This window comes from Capra hircus, chromosome 5, assembly GCF_001704415.2.
Source record: "Capra hircus breed San Clemente chromosome 5, ASM170441v1, whole genome shotgun sequence".
NCBI classification, from domain to species: Eukaryota; Metazoa; Chordata; class Mammalia; order Artiodactyla; family Bovidae; genus Capra; species Capra hircus.
Genome location: NC_030812.1, coordinates 65,316,289 through 65,333,146, shown reverse-complemented (window position 1 = coordinate 65,333,146; position 16,858 = coordinate 65,316,289). Strand labels below are relative to the sequence as shown.

General features: G+C 43.1%; 1 protein-coding gene across 1 annotated transcript in view; it reads left to right on the top strand.

The window, feature by feature from the left end:
- PAH (phenylalanine hydroxylase) overlaps positions 1 to 16,858 on the top strand; it is an 85,225-nt gene that overhangs the window by 38,661 nt on the left and 29,706 nt on the right. Inside the window, exons 4-5 of the mRNA XM_005680540.2 lie at positions 3,202 to 3,290; positions 15,784 to 15,851. Of these exons, the coding sequence (XP_005680597.1) occupies positions 3,202 to 3,290; positions 15,784 to 15,851 (157 nt within the window). The remainder of the gene's footprint in view (positions 1 to 3,201; positions 3,291 to 15,783; positions 15,852 to 16,858) is intronic.

The following is a 16,858-nucleotide window of genomic DNA, read 5'->3' as shown; positions in this document are numbered from 1 at the left end:
GGCAAAGTAATGTCTCTGCTTTTGAATATGCTGTCTAGGTTGGTCATTACTTTCCTTCCAAGGAGCAAGCGTCTTTTAATTTCAAGGCTGCAGTCACCATCTGCAGTGATTTTGGAACCCAAAATAAAGTCTGACACTTTTCCATTATTTCCCCATCTATTTGTTATAAAGTGATGGGACCAGATGCCATGTTGTTAGTTTTCTGAATGTTGAGCTTTAAGCCAACTTTTCCACTCTACTCTTTCACTTTCATCAAGAAGCTCTTTAGTTTTTTTGCTTTCTGCCATAAGGGTGGTGTCATCTGCATATCTGAGGTTATTGATATTTCTCCCAGCAATCTTGATTCCAGCTTGTGCTTCATCCAGTCCAGTGTTTCTCATGATGTACTCTGCATATAAGTTAAATAAGCAGGGTGACAGTATACAGCCTTGACATACTCTTTTTCCAATTTGGAACCAGTCTGTTGTTCTATCTCCAGTTCTGTTACTTCCTGACCAGCATACAGATTTCTTCAGGAGGCAGGTCAGGCAGTCTGGTATTCCCATCTCTTGAAGAATTTTCCACAGTTCGTTGTGATCCACACAGGGCTTTGGCATAGTCAATAAAGAAGAAGTAGATGTTTTTTCTGGAACTCTCTTGCTTTTTTGATGATCCAACTCATCGAAGAGTACCCACCAATAGTACCCACACCAATAGTACACACACCCACAAAATAGTACCCACCAATAGTACAAATACTAAGTAAAGTATTTGGAATTATACTCAGTGTTAGTTAGTTTTTATTATTAACAGAGGAGGAAAAAAGATTAGCACCTCAGATCTATGGAAAGGAGGCTGTTAAGTGGACCTTTATTACTTGTGTTCACATAATCATCTTGTTTTGATGGAATGCAGCTGTTTCCTGTCTGATGCTGTAATGTGTAGACCGTGGGTGACAGTTCCGCAGTATGACCACTAGATGGCACGCATGTTCTTTCCTGCCTGACTTGAGCAACGCCAGACAGAAATAACGTGCAAACAGTGGAAAGCTACCTTTTATCATCCTGACGCTGGGCTGCACCCTTTGCCTACGTTCTCATTTACTCCTCACAGCCTCACAGCAGTCCCCAGATTAAAGGACATATTTCACCAAAAATGCTAAGCACAATTCCTGGCATATGACATGTTGCTGCTGTTTTTACAGAGTTGGGACTGAGACACAGAGAGGGTGAGTAGGCAGCTGGAGCCTGGGTTCTAAAAGGTATACCCAACTGGCTGCAAGTTTAGCATCTTTTCCCCTAAAATTTCCTCCCTCTGTTCCCTCTCTGCACACAGAACTACAGTGCAGTCTGTTTCCTAACTTCGTGGAACTTAACAGTCCAAAATGTCCTCATCTCTGTTCATTCATTCCTGGGACAGTTCCGCTCTCAGTGTGCCTTCTTTCTCGAAGGCCACAGAGATCTGGGTGCTGCCACCTACTCTGCAGGACCCAGGCACTGTGGGTCACATCATTCAGACCCCATGTTCTCTCCCACTGTACTGCTACTGCTTTAGAGCAAGCCCGTGGGTTTTTAGGTACTGCATAGCATCTTCAAATCCCAAACTGCTGGATAGTGTTTATTCCATGTCACCATGGCTTTGACATTAAAATATTTTGCAAGGTTTCCTGGAAGCCCTTGGGAGGGAGATACATGAAAGGAAGATGGGTCGCAAGAGAAGGGTTCTTGGGCTTACCGCTGCTTACAATAGAAGGCTTCCCAGGTGGCACGGAAAGAAAGTGAAAGTGAAAGCTGCTCAGTGGTGCCCGACTCTTTGTGACTCCATGGACTGTCCATGGAATTCTCCAGGCCAGAACACTGGAGTGGGTAGTCTTTCCCTTCTCTAAGGGATCTTCCCAACCCAGGGATCAAACCCAGTTCTCCCACAGTGCAGGCAGATTCTTTACCAGCTGAGCCACAAGGGAAGCCCAAGAATACTGGAGTGGGTAGCCTATCCCTTCTCCAGTGGATCTTTCCGACCCAGGAATTGAGCTGGGGTCTCCTGCCTTGCAGGTGATTCTTTACCAACTGTATCAGGGAAGCCTTGTGGTAAAGAACCCACCTGCCAATGCAGGAGACATAAGAGATGTGGGTTCAATCCCTGGGTTGAGAAGATCCCCTGGAGGAGGGCATGGCAACCCACTCCAGTATTCTTGCCTGGAGAATCCCATGAACAGAGGATCCTGGTGGGCTAAAGTCCATAGCGTTCCAAAGCGTCAGACATGACTGAAGTGACTTAGCATGCGTAGAATGAATATTCCAGAATATATCTGGAACATATATCACATGAAATATTCTGCTGCTAAAGTAAACCATCAAATACCACTCCACTGTGCCATGATAGGTAGACAAGAGATGAATTTTGAGATCATTCAGGGAAAATCTCCAGGAAAGGGAATAGGGGAGGGAACATGTTTTAAGTGAAATAAGTGAGACAGGAAAAAAAAAAAAAAAAACATACTGAATGGTATCATTTATATGTGGAATCTTCAAAAAGAAAAAAAAAAAGTAAATTCATAGAAACATAAAGTAGATAACTGGTTACCAGTGTCTTAATGGTGGGGAAATAGGGAGAGGCTGGTTAAAGGGTACAAACTTTTCAGCTATAAGATGAATGGGGTCTGAGACTTCCCCAGCCGTTCAGTGGTTAAGACTCTGTGCTTCCAGTGCAGGGGGCATGGGTTCAATCCCTGGGGACGAAACTAAGATCCCACATGCCGTGTGGAATGGCCCCCAAAACAAATGGGTCAGGCCTGAGGATCTAATGTAAAACATGGTGACTGTAGTCAACAACACTGTACTGTATTGTTGAAATTTGCAGAGAATAGAACCCTCAAAAGATAAACATGTGTGGTGATGGATGTGTTAATTAACCAGATGGGGGGAATCCTCTCACAATGTGTATGTCTATCAAACCATCATGATATATGCTTAAGCTATCGTCAGGATTTGTTACTGGCTTATTCAACTTCAATGTTGAATAAACCAATAAATATATATAATTTGTTTCCAAGGAAAATGAGATTTGACTTTTGAGTAGGAATTTGGGGGTTGTCTGGGACCCCACTTGCCAGCACCATGGGCTTGCCTCATTGGAATTGATCCCCTGCTTCTGATCTTGGTGAGACCTTTGACCACGTTACACCCATCTGCTAATCAGGCCTTTGCCCTTTCTGTGTTGCAGTGCCCTGGTTTCCAAGAACCATTCAGGAACTCGACAACTTTGCCAATCAGATTCTCAGCTATGGAGCTGAACTGGACGCAGATCACCCGGTGAGCCCGTGGCCCCTCCCATGAGGCTCCCTCAGTTCCCCCCTTCACCCCCTCCACCCTCTTTGGAGCAATGTGTCTTTGTTTGCTTGTATGACAAACATTTATTGAGTGTCTACTTAGACATCATCATTATCATGCTTATCTTTGAAGCAAATACAGATCACCATCCAGAAACTTATGTATTTATCATATATGTAAGGGATGGGTGTTCACACATGCACAAAAACACACGTGCACATATGTAAATCACCTTTATTTCTGATTTAGTCCTACCACAGAGGTTTAAATCAAGTGCTTGGGCAACACTAAGCTACTAACAACTCCACTGGCTACAGTGGGGCAGTGGGGAGTGGTGACCTGGAACTGGATTTCAAAGCCTGAGAACAAGATGCTGGTCATATAAGGAACCAAGAGGCTCTAGGAGCCAAGGGAATAGCATATGCAAAGGCTCAGAGTCCTGATAGTATCTGGAATATTTGGACATGAATCTGAGCAAACTCCAGGAGATGGTAAAAGACAGGGGAGCCTGGCGTGCTGAAGTCCATGGGGCGCAAAGAATTGGAAACAACTCAGCTATTGAACGACAACAGCAATATTTGGGGAATGGCTGAGTTGATGTGTTAGGTGTGAGGGTGAGAGTGTCAGGAGATGAAGCTGGGCGGTGGGTTATGGTCAGATTTTAAAAGATCTGATGTGTCAGATAGAGCATTTGACTGTATCCTGTATCCATTCATATTTTTAAGTAGAGGACCAAGGTTGGAGTCTTATTCTCCTTTTTAGGGTGGAGAGCTCTAGAAGGAGCAGCCTTCTAGAGGCTGAGAGGTGAGGCTTCTAGTGGTGAGAAATGCCACCACTGCGTTGACTGTCATTTACTCTCCGACCAGGCAAATGGTTCCTCAGTCTTTAAACGACTTGGAGGCTGTTTTCACTGGCGATGATTACTGTAACTCACTTAGAGCCTCTGTATTTTATCAGGACTGTTTTCTCCTCCGTCTCAGCTATGTGGTCTTTACTGCTGAGCAGGTTGTGAACGTGCTCTTCACAAAGGCTCTTTTCAGTAAGCAAAGCTGATGTTCCCATTGTACTGACAGAGTCACTGAGGCACAACAAAAGTAAATGAGTCATCCCTAAGTCAGCCTAAACTTTGGATCCTTCGACTCTTTCATCTGTGCTCATAGTACCTGAGGACAGAAGTCTAACCAGTGTCAGAAATTCAGGCCCATTCACAGAGACAAAGAGCAAGCTATTTGGGCAGGCAACCCACTCCAGTGTTCTTGCCTGGAGAATCCCAGGGACGGGGGAGCCTGGTGGACTGCCGTCTATGGGGTCGCACAGGGTTGGACACGACTGAAGCGACTTAGCAGCAGCAGCCTTTTGAAATATGAACAGTTGTTGCTTGTTCCAATTCAAATAGTAAACCCCTTAGAGTGGACTCAAAAGTGTAGAAAAGCATGAGGAAGAATATGAAGATCATCCCTAATCTTAGTTATTTCTCTTTTTTCTCTTGGTTCTATTCTACATTTTTTTTTTAACTTGGAGAAGGTGTTTTATAAGCAGAAGCAAAGGTGAATTTCCTCCAGCTCCTATACTTCAAAACAGAAAAAAAATCACCTGTTATACTGTCAAAAACCATCAATATTTTATTAATTCATTTATTTAGACACCTGTGAGTACACATGATACTTCCCAGGTGGCGCAGTGGTAGAAGGAAATGGGAACCCACTCCAGTATTCTTGCCTGGAGGATCCCATGGAGGAGGAGCCTGGTGGGCTGCAGTCCACAGGGTCGCAAAGAGTGGTAAAGAATCTGCCTGCCAAATGCAGGAGATGGAGGAGACTCGGGTTCGATCCTTGAGTCGGGACGATCCCCGGAAGTAGGAAATGACAACCCACTTCAGTATTCTTACCTGGGAAACCCCTTGGACAGAGGAGCCTGGTGGGCTACCGTCTGTGGGGTCTCAAAGAGTCGGACACGACTGAGCATGCACGCACACAGCATGAATATACATATTTAAGTCAGTGCTATCTTGTACTAACCCACCCCCAACAGGAAGCTTGTAGGAGGGTTCAGGCTTTCAGGATGATTCGGCAGTGAATCCTCCTGCCTGTGCATCTTTATGTGAACTTCCCAGAGCTTCTTTGATTCTTATTTGTGAAATTATTTAAGGATAGAAACCGGATTTCGGGCTCCTCATATCTATTACTTAAACACCTGCTCCCTGCAAAAACTAGAGGTAAAGTTGCAGCATTTGGAATCTCATCCCATCTTCCTGAGTAGAAAGCAGCTGAGTGGAGCCCGGGGAAGGGGGAGGCACACAAGGAGATGCTCTACATGCCCCGTGACACGTCTTGGGCAGACCCACTTTGCCACCTGCCCAGGGAGACGAGCATCTCCAAAGACTCCGTTTCTCAGAAATGCTGTCTGGCCACCCTGACCCTGTCCCTGGGATGTTTTCTCCTCTTCTCAAGCTCCCTGCCTCCCGCCCAGCTCCGTGTCCCTTCCGCTGGCCACGTGCTGGCTCCCTCAGAGCAATGGGGGAAGAGGCCAGTCCTCAGAAACGGCCCGTTCCCTCTCCTTACCCTCGTGTCTCCTCAGAGGCACTCGGGGCTGGTCTTAAAACTCCCTGGAATTCATTTTCTTTACAGACCCAGCCCATGTCTTTGGCTCCCTGGCCTCTCCGTGTCATGCTTTTTATCATAAAAATGCAATTTATCAGGTACACGGTCCCCCTGACGAGAAGGCCAGGCTCTCTGTGTTCCTTTCTGTGACTTTTCATCAGATCTGGGGAACTCGCGGGCCAAGGACAGAGTAAACCCTCCAGGGTGCTTCCCCGCAGCCTCCAGGCCCTGCAGGGCCTGGCCTCGCCGTGAGGGGTGGCTCGGGCGTTCTTCCCGAAAGGACCCTCTGTTCCTCCCGGTCCCCTGGTGTTCAGGCTGACCCCGTGCCCTTGGCAGTGTCCACTGACAGCTGAGCCAGCATCTCACTTCAGGGCTTTCAAAACCGCCCCTTTGAGAAATGAGGCCAAGGAAGACTTGTTCCCGAAATGCAGGGTAGAGGGTACCTGCCTTTCAGTGGGAATGTGGAAGCACTTGCCTTCTTCTCCCCACTCTCTCCCGCTTTCCCCCCCAACCCCACCTTCCTTCCACAAATATTGATTAAGCAAATAACATCCACAGCTCATGTTTCTCCAGTGAGGACTGTGTGCCAGATGCTGTGCTGAATGCTTTGCCCACATTTTCAAAATTTCAATGTTATAACCTCCCTGGGAGGATTGAATTTTCTCATTTTCAGAGGAGACAACTCAGACAAGCGGACTGTGTAGCCTCACGTGTATGTGGACTGTGTCCCAGGCTGCGGAGAGGAAAGGGGCTGGAAATGATTAGTGAGACCTGGTTCTTCTGCCCTCTACAGGCCTTCAGTCATGGGATAGAGTGGGGAGGGGTGTCCAGTCTTCCCAAACGGATGCCAGAGGGGGCTAGGATACAGCCTCGCAGGCGGAATTCAAATGGGTCTAGTTTTTGTTTTTTAGATCATTAATTAATTTGGTCGCTTTGGGTCTTGTGGGATCTAGTGCCCTGACCAGGGATCGAACTGGGGGGCCCCCTGCATTGGGAACACAGAGTCTTAGCCACTGGGTCACCAGGGAAGTATCCCAAATTGGTCTGTCTGATCCCTGTTTCTAAAACGGACTCTCCTTTCTCTGACATCTCCCAGCCTCTGTGCTCCCGTCACTCTCATTTTCTTTCTCTGGGATATTTTTTCTTATCCTCTCACTTCTTTGCCTGCTGGCAAACCTGTCTTTTCATCTTTTAAGGTCCAGCTCACATATCTTGGCTTCCCTAAAGCCTTCCTCCTGAACAAGGTTTTCATTCTGATGCTGCAGAGCTATGTGCACGGGGTTTTATGCTTTGAACACAGTATCAGCTCGAAATAAATTCATTGCCTCAGAGGACTTCTTTAATGGTCATGTGCACAGTTCTTAAATTGTAGTCTTTGAAAAAAATTCTCATGATCAAGGAATAAAGTCTGTATTTTAGACTCTCATTTTAAGCATCTGTAAGTTCCATTATCTCACTAGAGGCTTTGGAAAATCCTATAAAAATGAAACCCATTCAACCTAATGTTCCTTAAATTTCTTTACCCATGGAACCCCCTTTTCATGGAATACCTAGCCACACTATCTTGAATGGTAGTGTTCCATGGAACATAGTTTGAGTTCAGTTCAGTTCAGTTCAGTTCAGTCGCTCAGTCGTGTCTGACTCTTTGCAGCCCCATGAACTGCAGCACTCCAGGCCTCCCTGTCCATCACCAACTCCCGGAGTCCACCCAAACCCATGTCCATTGAGTCGATGATGCCATTCAACCATCTCATCCTCTGTCGTCCCCTTCTCCTCCTGCCCTCAGTCTTTTCCAGCCTCAGGGTCTTTTCCAATGAGTCAGTTCTTCGCATCAGGTGGCCAAAGTATTGGAGTTTCAGCTTCAAAATCAGTCCTACCAATGAACGCCCAGGACTGATCTCCTTTAGGATGGACTAGTTGGATCTCCTTGCAGTCCAAGGGACTCTCAAGAGTCTTCTCCAACTTCACAGTTCAAAAGCATCAATTCTTCATTTGGTAAAATCATAACACAAAGTACATGATTAAACATCAGGTTTAAAGAGTCAGATAGTACATACTATCAGTTCTAAGGTCCCTGTAGACTAGAATGGTTTGGGAAGACTTCTGGAAAGAGGGAGACCTGAGGTGAGCCCTCTAGTAACAAGGTCAGTAGTTGTTGTTCAGTTGCTAAGTCATGTCTGACTCTTTGCAACCCCATGGACTGAAGCACACCAGGCTTCCCTGTCTTTCACTGTCTCCTGGAGTTTGCTCACATTCATGTCCATTGAGTCCGTGATGCCATCCAACCATCTCATCCTCTGCTGCCCTCTTCTCCTTTTGCCTTCAATCTTTCCCAGCCTCAGGGTCTTTTCAAGTGAGTCGGCCCTTCCCATCAGGTGACCAAAGTATTGATCAATAGGGCCAAATGCTTATCAAACAACCCCCAAATCTCTATGAATTAACCCAGTAAAAGTTCATTTCCAGTGTAGGTCAAAAGGGAAATTTCCTCCCACAGTCCTGCAGAGATCAAGTCTCCTTCGATCTGGTGGTGGCATCCTCATCCGGGTCCTGGGAGCCATCTCCATTCTGCCAGGCATGGGAGAATTGCTCCTGGGAGGTTTTTGTGGTCCAGGATGAAAGGTGACTCACATCCCTTCACTTCAGGTCCACTGCCTGCAGCTCAGTCACAGGGTCGCTGCTCCCTGAAAAAGAGACCAGGAACAGTGGTTTAGCAATGCTGTCTGAAAGCAAGAAGGCCCAGATCTTGGGGACCACCAGCAGCCTCTGCCACACAGACCCTAACCCCATAGATTCCCTCTTCCAGTTTTCCTGGCACCTGTACCTGCTTCTAAACTGAAGATCTGCATGAGGGGATGCTTTCTGGTGGGGAAAACGGTAGCCAATACAACTGCTTTTCCGTGTCTCTTTCTACTTCTTGATTTAAATCTCTCAAATTGCTTTTCAATATTTCCAGAATGTAGATGCTGAGTTTCCCTGCTCTCCAAGAAGAGCCTTGCTCTTTCCTGAAAGCAGGACTATCTTTCCAATACTTCTCTTTCCCTTTTCCTTTGCCCATCCAACCTTCTCCATCCCAGGGTCCTGTCAAGGTCTGTTCTAAGGATCAGTCAGAGAGTTGAGTCATCAAAGTCTCCTGTGCTTCTACTGAGCTCCTCTGTCAAATTATAACTTTTAAAAAGTTAAAAACAACTGTCGTACAGGTAGATAGTGAACATCTCTCAAAGATCTATGAACTCTGGAGCAAGGGAATCAATAACATGGCAAGGACAGTGCAAAGGAAGATGTAAAAGATAGAAACATATGGTCATTGAAAAATGGGATGCTGGGATGAGATTACAAAGATGGGTACATGTGATTCAGTTCAGTTCAGTTCAGTCGCTGTCATGTCCGACTCTTTGCCACCCCATGAATCGCAGCACGCCAGGCCTCCCTGTCCATCACCAACTCCTGGAGTTCACTCACAGTCACATCCATCGAGTCAGTGATGCCATCCAGCCATCTCATCCTCTATCGTCCCCTTCTCCTCTTGCCCCCAATCCCTCCCAGCATCAGAGTCTTTTCCAATGAGTCAGCTCTTCTCATGAGGTGGCCAAAGTACTGGAGTTTCAGCTTTAGCATCATTCCTTCCAAAGAAATCCCAGGGTTGATCTCCTTCAGAATGGACTTGTTGGATCTCCTTGCAGTCCAAGGGACTCTCAAGAGTCTTCTCCAACACCACAGTTCAAACGCATCAATTCTTCGGCGCTCAGCCTTCTTCACAGTCCAACTCTCACTTCCATACATGACCACTGGAAAAACCATAGCCTTGACTAGACGGACCTTAGTCGGCAAAGCAATGTCTCTGCTTTTGAATATAAACAATAAAGTCACAACCACGAGTGCTTTCTATTGGACAAAGCTATTTGCAACTTGATCATAAAATAAATGTTTTGCAACTTAGTAATCTGTAAGGGCTTCCCCGGTGGCTCAGCGGTAAATAGTCTGCCTGCAATTCCAGAGACACAGGTTTGATCCCTGGGTCAGGAGGATCCCCTGGAGGTGGGCATGGCAACCTCCTCCAATATTCTTGACTGGAGAATCCCATGGAAGAGAGGAACCTGGCAGGCTACATTCCACAGGGTCGCAAACAGTCAGACATGACTGAAGTGACTTAGCATGCATGCATTCTCTCTACAACTCAACCCTACTGAAGCAAAATCATACTATTCAACACCCCAAGTAAAAAAATTGCTGAGATTAAGGTGAGAGATTCCAGGTGGACTGCAGGTGATGTTACAACTTTGCTCCTATAGACTTCTCTCACCATCTTCCCATCCACCATGCCTCTCTTCTGACTTCCCCCACCACTCCTTCACCAACAGTATATTTTCCTGTCAAAACATACTTGGTTACATGCAGTGCAACGAAAATTGCTGCTATTAGCTTAATTGAGACAGGGTGATTATAAATAAATTATATGCAGTCCTACAGAAATTGCTGCTATTAGTCCAAATTGAGATGGGATGATTAGTCATCACCAACTGTAGCTTAATTCAGAGTGTCTTCCGCGTGGTCACAGAGCCCTGTGGCCACCTGGCAGCCCAGGGGATGCAAGGCCAAATGCCTGAGAGGTGGGCTCCAAGGCTGCAGATCTCTATTGCTGGTAACAGAACAAAAGTCTGTGCTGCCTAGTTGGCAGGGTTCCTTTGTACATTGAGAATGAATTTCTTAGAAACTTGAAGTTGGAAAGACTATAGTTAGAAAACTTGCCATATAGAAAATTTTTGTAAAATTATACATAATTATATAAATAACATATAATGGTATATAAAATATTATGCAATATAAAATATAATAATATTATATTTGGATGTGTTGATATAGCTCCCTGTTTCAATCTTCTGTCCATTCCCATAATGATTTGAGATGGGTTTTTAATATTATTTTACTTTTTTCTAATTATAAAAGGGGTAGAGATAAATTGGGCTTCCCCAGTGGCTCAGCAGTAGAGAATTCGCCTGTAGTGTAGGAGACACTGGTTCAATCCCTGGGTCAGGAAGATGCCCTGGAGGAGGGCATGGCAACCCACTCCAGTATTCTTGCCTCGTGAATCCTGCGGACAGAGGAGCCTGGTAGGCTATAGCCCGTATGGTTGCAAAGAGTTGGGCACAGCTGAAGTGACTGAGCCAAGATAAATTTTCAAGTTGGGATTAACATATGTTGTTGTTTAATTGCTACACTGTGTCCAACTCTTTTGTGATGACCTCTCTCTTTTGTGATGGTAGCCCGCCAGTCTCCTCTGTCCATGGGATTTCCCAGGCACCTGGAGCAGGTTGCCATTTCCTTCTCTATGGGAGCTTCCCGACCCAGGGATTGAACCTGTGTCTCCTGCATTGGCAGGCAGATTCTTTACCACTGAGCCACCAGAGATTGACATATACACACTGCTATATATAAAATAGATAACTGACAAGGACCTACTATATAGCACAGGGAGCTATACTTAATATTTTGTAATAACCTATAATCTGAAAAATATATATGTATGTATATGTATTCAGTTATACATATATATAAATGTATAACTGAATCACTGTGCAATATACCTGAAATTAACATGATATTGCAAATCAATTATACTTCAAATAAATAAAAATTAAACAATAAAATAAACCCAACTGCAAAAAAAAAAAAAAAAGGAGGGAAAAAGAAACCCACATTCACAGTAAAAAAAAAAATTACTGTGTATTTTTACACATTAAAAATACATTTAGAAGCCTAAATGGCACAGAAGAATAAGAATTCCCATTTCATACCATTAATTGGATTTGGGTGTATTTATTTTATCATTGTTTTTATTCTATTTAAATAATCCCTCTGACATAGTTGCTACCTACCAGAGATACAATTTTATGTTAAGCTTTTTTTTTTTAATTGGTGGAAAAATCTTTAAACTACCTAGACAAAATACATTGAAGATAAAAGAAAAATAAGCCAAATGGTTAGAGAAATTGTCATGGGCATGCCATTCTGGAGACATGATAATAAAGTGGAAATCCACTGGTTAAGCGAATTTGAATTCTTCACTCCTCTCCCTGGGTAGCTATCTCATACTTCAAACCACAACTCACCACCTGGCTAGGATGAGAAAACCTAAGTGGAGGTGCTGTTTCTGCAGTTAAGGGCCCCTTGGCAAATGGCTCTATGGGCTTCACTTTCTGTATATCTACATCAAAATATAAAAATAGATATTCTCCAAGGCAACTTTACAAGTGCAAATCCTATGCTTTGAATTTAGGGACTGGGAAGAGTCATGACCATTAAATAGGACTTATAGTGAGGAGGACTGTAAGTCAAGCATTACTGACTGACAAACGTTAAGGTTAAATTTTGAGTCTTTAAGTTTGGAGATGTGTTCTTCATTTAGCCCAGTAGACAGGTTCCTCAAAGTGTTTGTTAGCGCTGCTTGGAAATAAAATGATAGAGTCCAATTTTCTTTATTTTTATTTATTTATTTCTGGACACACCACAGGGCATGTGGGATTTTCCCTGACCAGGGACTGAGCCCCCGGCCCCTGCACTGAAAGTATGGAGTCTCAACCTGTGCGCCGCCCGGGAAGTCCAATAGCGCCCGGTTTTCTTACTGTATTGTCCCAAAGCAACTTACTTTCATCCAGAAGAACTGAGTCCAGCCGTAGTTTTATGTTCTCAGATTCCAAAGCTTTCCTGCCTGTAGTTAATGATTTAAAATCATTCAGCGCTTGAGGGAAAACACTATAGTTATATATTGTAATAACTATGTTATGGAAACTTTTCTAAGCTGAATAATTGCTTAATTTGAGATTTAGTTTTGGAGTAAAAAATTAAATAATACTTTTTCAGTGTGAAACATTTATATTTTTCTTTTTCTCAAAAAAACCTATAAATATCCTAGGAAACAAACTAGGGAACTCCTTTCTCCCCTTCCTTTCTCTCCCCCTCTATTTACCCCTCCCTCCGCCTTATCCTTTTCTTCCTTCTCTATTTTAACAAGTGTTGGTGGTTCTTTCCATATGCCAACCAGACTCTGTATGCTATGGATACTCAGGTAAAACTACATGATATACATGGACCCCTGGTTCTTTGGAATTACTGGTTGAGTTGGGTTTTATAAAACAAATGAACACAATAACCAACCAACCAATCAAGTGAAACAGAAAACAATATCTGAAAGTCAGGGAATACTTATCCTTTAAAAAGAGTTTTTAAATATTACTCTCCATGGCATAAACCTTTGTTGTTGATTCATTAATGCCTTGGTTTGGAGGGATGGTGGGACACAGAAATTGCAAGCTAAAGTGATGGATGGCACGGTTTATTGGTTGATGACTGGAGGGAACAAAGCAAGGTTCTAGAGTGATGACACTGGTATCTTGTTTAACTAAAATACAGATTACAATCAAATTTTTTTGGAAAATGGTGTTTTTTTCTAGCTTTTTTGAAATATAATTGACATACAACATCATGAAGTTTGGACTTACACCCTGCTGATTTGATATGTGTGCATATTTGAAAATGATTGCCATATGTGATTAATATATATATTGTAACATGATTACCGTATGTAAGGTCAGTTAACGCCTCTGTCTTCTCACATAATTACCATTCTTTTCCTGTGGTGAAAACATTTAAGATCTACTCCCTTATCAGCTTTCAAGTATAAAGAGTAGTATTTTAACTGTAGTCATCATCCTGCACGTTAGATCCCTAGACCTTGTTCATCTTGTAACTTGAAGTTTGACCCTTCAACCAACATCTCCCTGTTTCTCCCACTCTCCATCCTCTGGCAACCACCAATCTATCTTCTGTCTATGAATTTGGCCTTTTTAGATTCCATATATAAGTGATGTCATACAGTACTTGGTCTTTCTCTAACTTATTTCACTTAGTAAAATGCTCTCAAGTTCCACCCATGTTGTCAGAAGGTTTTCCCTTCTTTTTTATGGATGAATAACATCCCATTGTATATACGTACCACATTTTCTTTATCCATTTATCTGTCAGCGAACACTTAGTTTATTTCTGTATCTTGACTGTTTGAATGGGGATGCAGTGGACATAGAGGTGCAGGTACTTCTCTAAGAGTGAGTTTATTTCCTTTGGATATATACGTACAAGTAGGATTGCTGGATCATATGGCAGTTCTATTTTTAATTTTTTGAGGAACCTCTGTACTGTTTTCCAAAGTAGTTATACCGGTTTACATTCCCATCAGTAGTACACAAAGGGTTCCTTTTCTCCACATTCTTGCCAACACTCATCTTTTTGATACTAGCTGTTCTAACAGATATGAAGTGATAGTTCATGGTGATTTTAGTTTCATCTTACTGATGATTAGTGATGTTGAGCATCTCTACAAATACCTGTTGGCCATTTGTATATCTTTTTGGAAAAATGCCTGTTCTGATCCTCTGCCTATTTTTAAATCAGACTATTTGATTTTTGTCTACTGAGTTGTTTGAGCTTCTTGTGTATTTTGGGTATTAATTCCATAGCTGATGAAGAGTTTGCAAATGTTTTCTCCTGTTTTGTTGATTGCCTTTTCATTTGGTTAATTGTTCCCGTTGCTGAGCAGAAGCTTTTCTGTGTGGTGTAGCCCCGCTTATTTACTTTTGCTTTTGCTGTTTGTGCTTTTGGTGTCATATTCAAAAATTCATTTTCTAGGCCAAGGTCAAGGAGCAATCCTGAGAAAGAACAAAGCTAGAGGAATTACATGCCCTGATTTCAAGCTATATTACAAAGCTATAGCAATCAAAACATTTTAGTATGGGCATAAAGACAGACAGATGAACTAATGGGACAGATTAAGAGTCTGAAAAAAGACTCATGCACATATAGTCAACTAGTGTTTGATAAGAGAGTGAAGAATACGCAGTGGGGGAAAACTGGATATTCATATGCAAAAGAATGAAATTAGACCCCTGTCTTACACCACTCAAAAAATGAACTTGAAATGCAGCAGATTAGGACCTGAAATGATAAAACTCCAAGAAGAAAACATAAGGAGAATGTCCTTTTAACCAGTTGTGATCATCTCCAACTCTAGGATGTGACCTCCCCCAACCCTCAACACTGAAAGACACACTTGGCCTCTTTTCACTCAGAAATGTTTACAAATTGTTGTGGAAAGGCTGTCTGCAAGTCAGCCTCAGAGGAGAAACTAGTATCATCCTGTTGCAGGATCTTAGTTAGTCAGGCCCCTGCCAAGTTTTAAAGGTTGATATTTCCTGAAGTGAAGTGAAAAGAGTATGGAACTGAGTGATTCAAATCCTAACTTTACTGGACTGCTCTTCTCTGAACCACTGTTTATTCTCAAAGAAAGGGGTCATCACACTGGTTTACCTTACCTGTTTCTTGTGAGAGTTATAAGTTCCTAGCATGCACAGACTGGCACATAATAGACACTGAATAAATGGTATTTTTTAAAATTACAATACCAGTAAGCGTTTACCTATTAGTCTATTAAGAAGTTAAGAGGCAGTGCTGGACTCATACCTTTGGTCAGGAGTTGAGTGGCTATTGTATATCGTCTTCATAGACATTTATCCTAAGAACTCTGCCTAATTTAGCACATTTATAGATTAGAAATGCTATAGATGAGATTTCTTTAAAACTCAGACACCATTTACACTTAGGAATCCCAAGCGAGAGCTCACATTGAATTGAAAGTGTGGCTAGTAATGTGTCACTCATGATATCTTGTGGGACAATTTATGCTCAGGTTAACTGAGACTTTATTTTCAGAATATAATCGGGGAAGGCGAGATGAAGTGTCAGTGGTCAAAGGCCCCCATTCAAAGCATGTGTAGATAGGCCAGGTTTCAAAGCCTGAAGAAATCAAGTGTCTCCTTTCTTCCTAGGGATTTAAAGATCCTGTATACCGAGCAAGACGGAAGCAATTCGCTGACATTGCCTACAACTATAGACAGTAAGTCTGCTCGGCGTGTTGGTGGGGGATGGGGAGAAGACCATACTCTCCTTTGCCCAAAGTTGGAAAATAACAGCTTGGAGAATCCTTCCCTCTGTGTATGTTTGTATGTTTAAATCCTCCCTTTAATAACACACATTTTAAAAGTCACCATGATATAAAACAATATTACCCCCTACACCAGGGCCCAGCTCTCTCCCAAGCTTTGTTGTGTAATTACGCAGTGACACCTGACATAATTATAAAAGGCATCAGTCCTGAATAAAAGAGCCTCTGGTGTTTCTGCATTAAACCGGGAAAAAGGAGAAAGAAGTATTTGCATTCAAGAAGGAGTTGGCTGCTTTACTGAATTAGTGAATCATTGGAGGTTTCAGGAGAGCCAAGCCTCAGGGTTCTACTTTTATCTGATCTGACCCAGATGCGAAGGGCAATTTTAGAATGAGTTTATTTTTTTCTCTCTGGGATTCCGCCAGATTTTAGCCAGAGGAAAATGCAAATATCAAATGTTATTTGGGAAGAGAATTGTTTTGCTATTTTGAGTTCTTGGGAACTACAGAAATGCTCCCATGAGAAACTTAGTGTTTGGGAACCTGAGCTCCATTCCTGAGTTAAGGGTGTGAGAAAAGATGTGCTCAAGAAGAAACATACAGGGTTTAGAACATGAGGTGATGGGACTTTAACAGCTTTGCTAGAATATGGGGGAGATAAAGGAGATGCTAACGCTTTGTATACAGGATAAAAACAACCTTCACAAGGGAAAGGCTTCCAGAGAAAATTCCTTTATCTGAATGAATCCTGGTAGTAGAAGGATCCAGAACAGCACTGACCTTAGTCATGTCTAGACCCAGCTGGACTTTAGCTTGTGGCAAGCAGGAATCACAGAATGTGGTGATCTCTCTCCCCGTCCCCATCATGACCCCAGCATGGTCAGGTGGACACATCAGGCAGAGACAAGAGTCCTTCTTCAGATAGTCAGTAATAATAGGTCATTTTTAATCTCCTTGCTA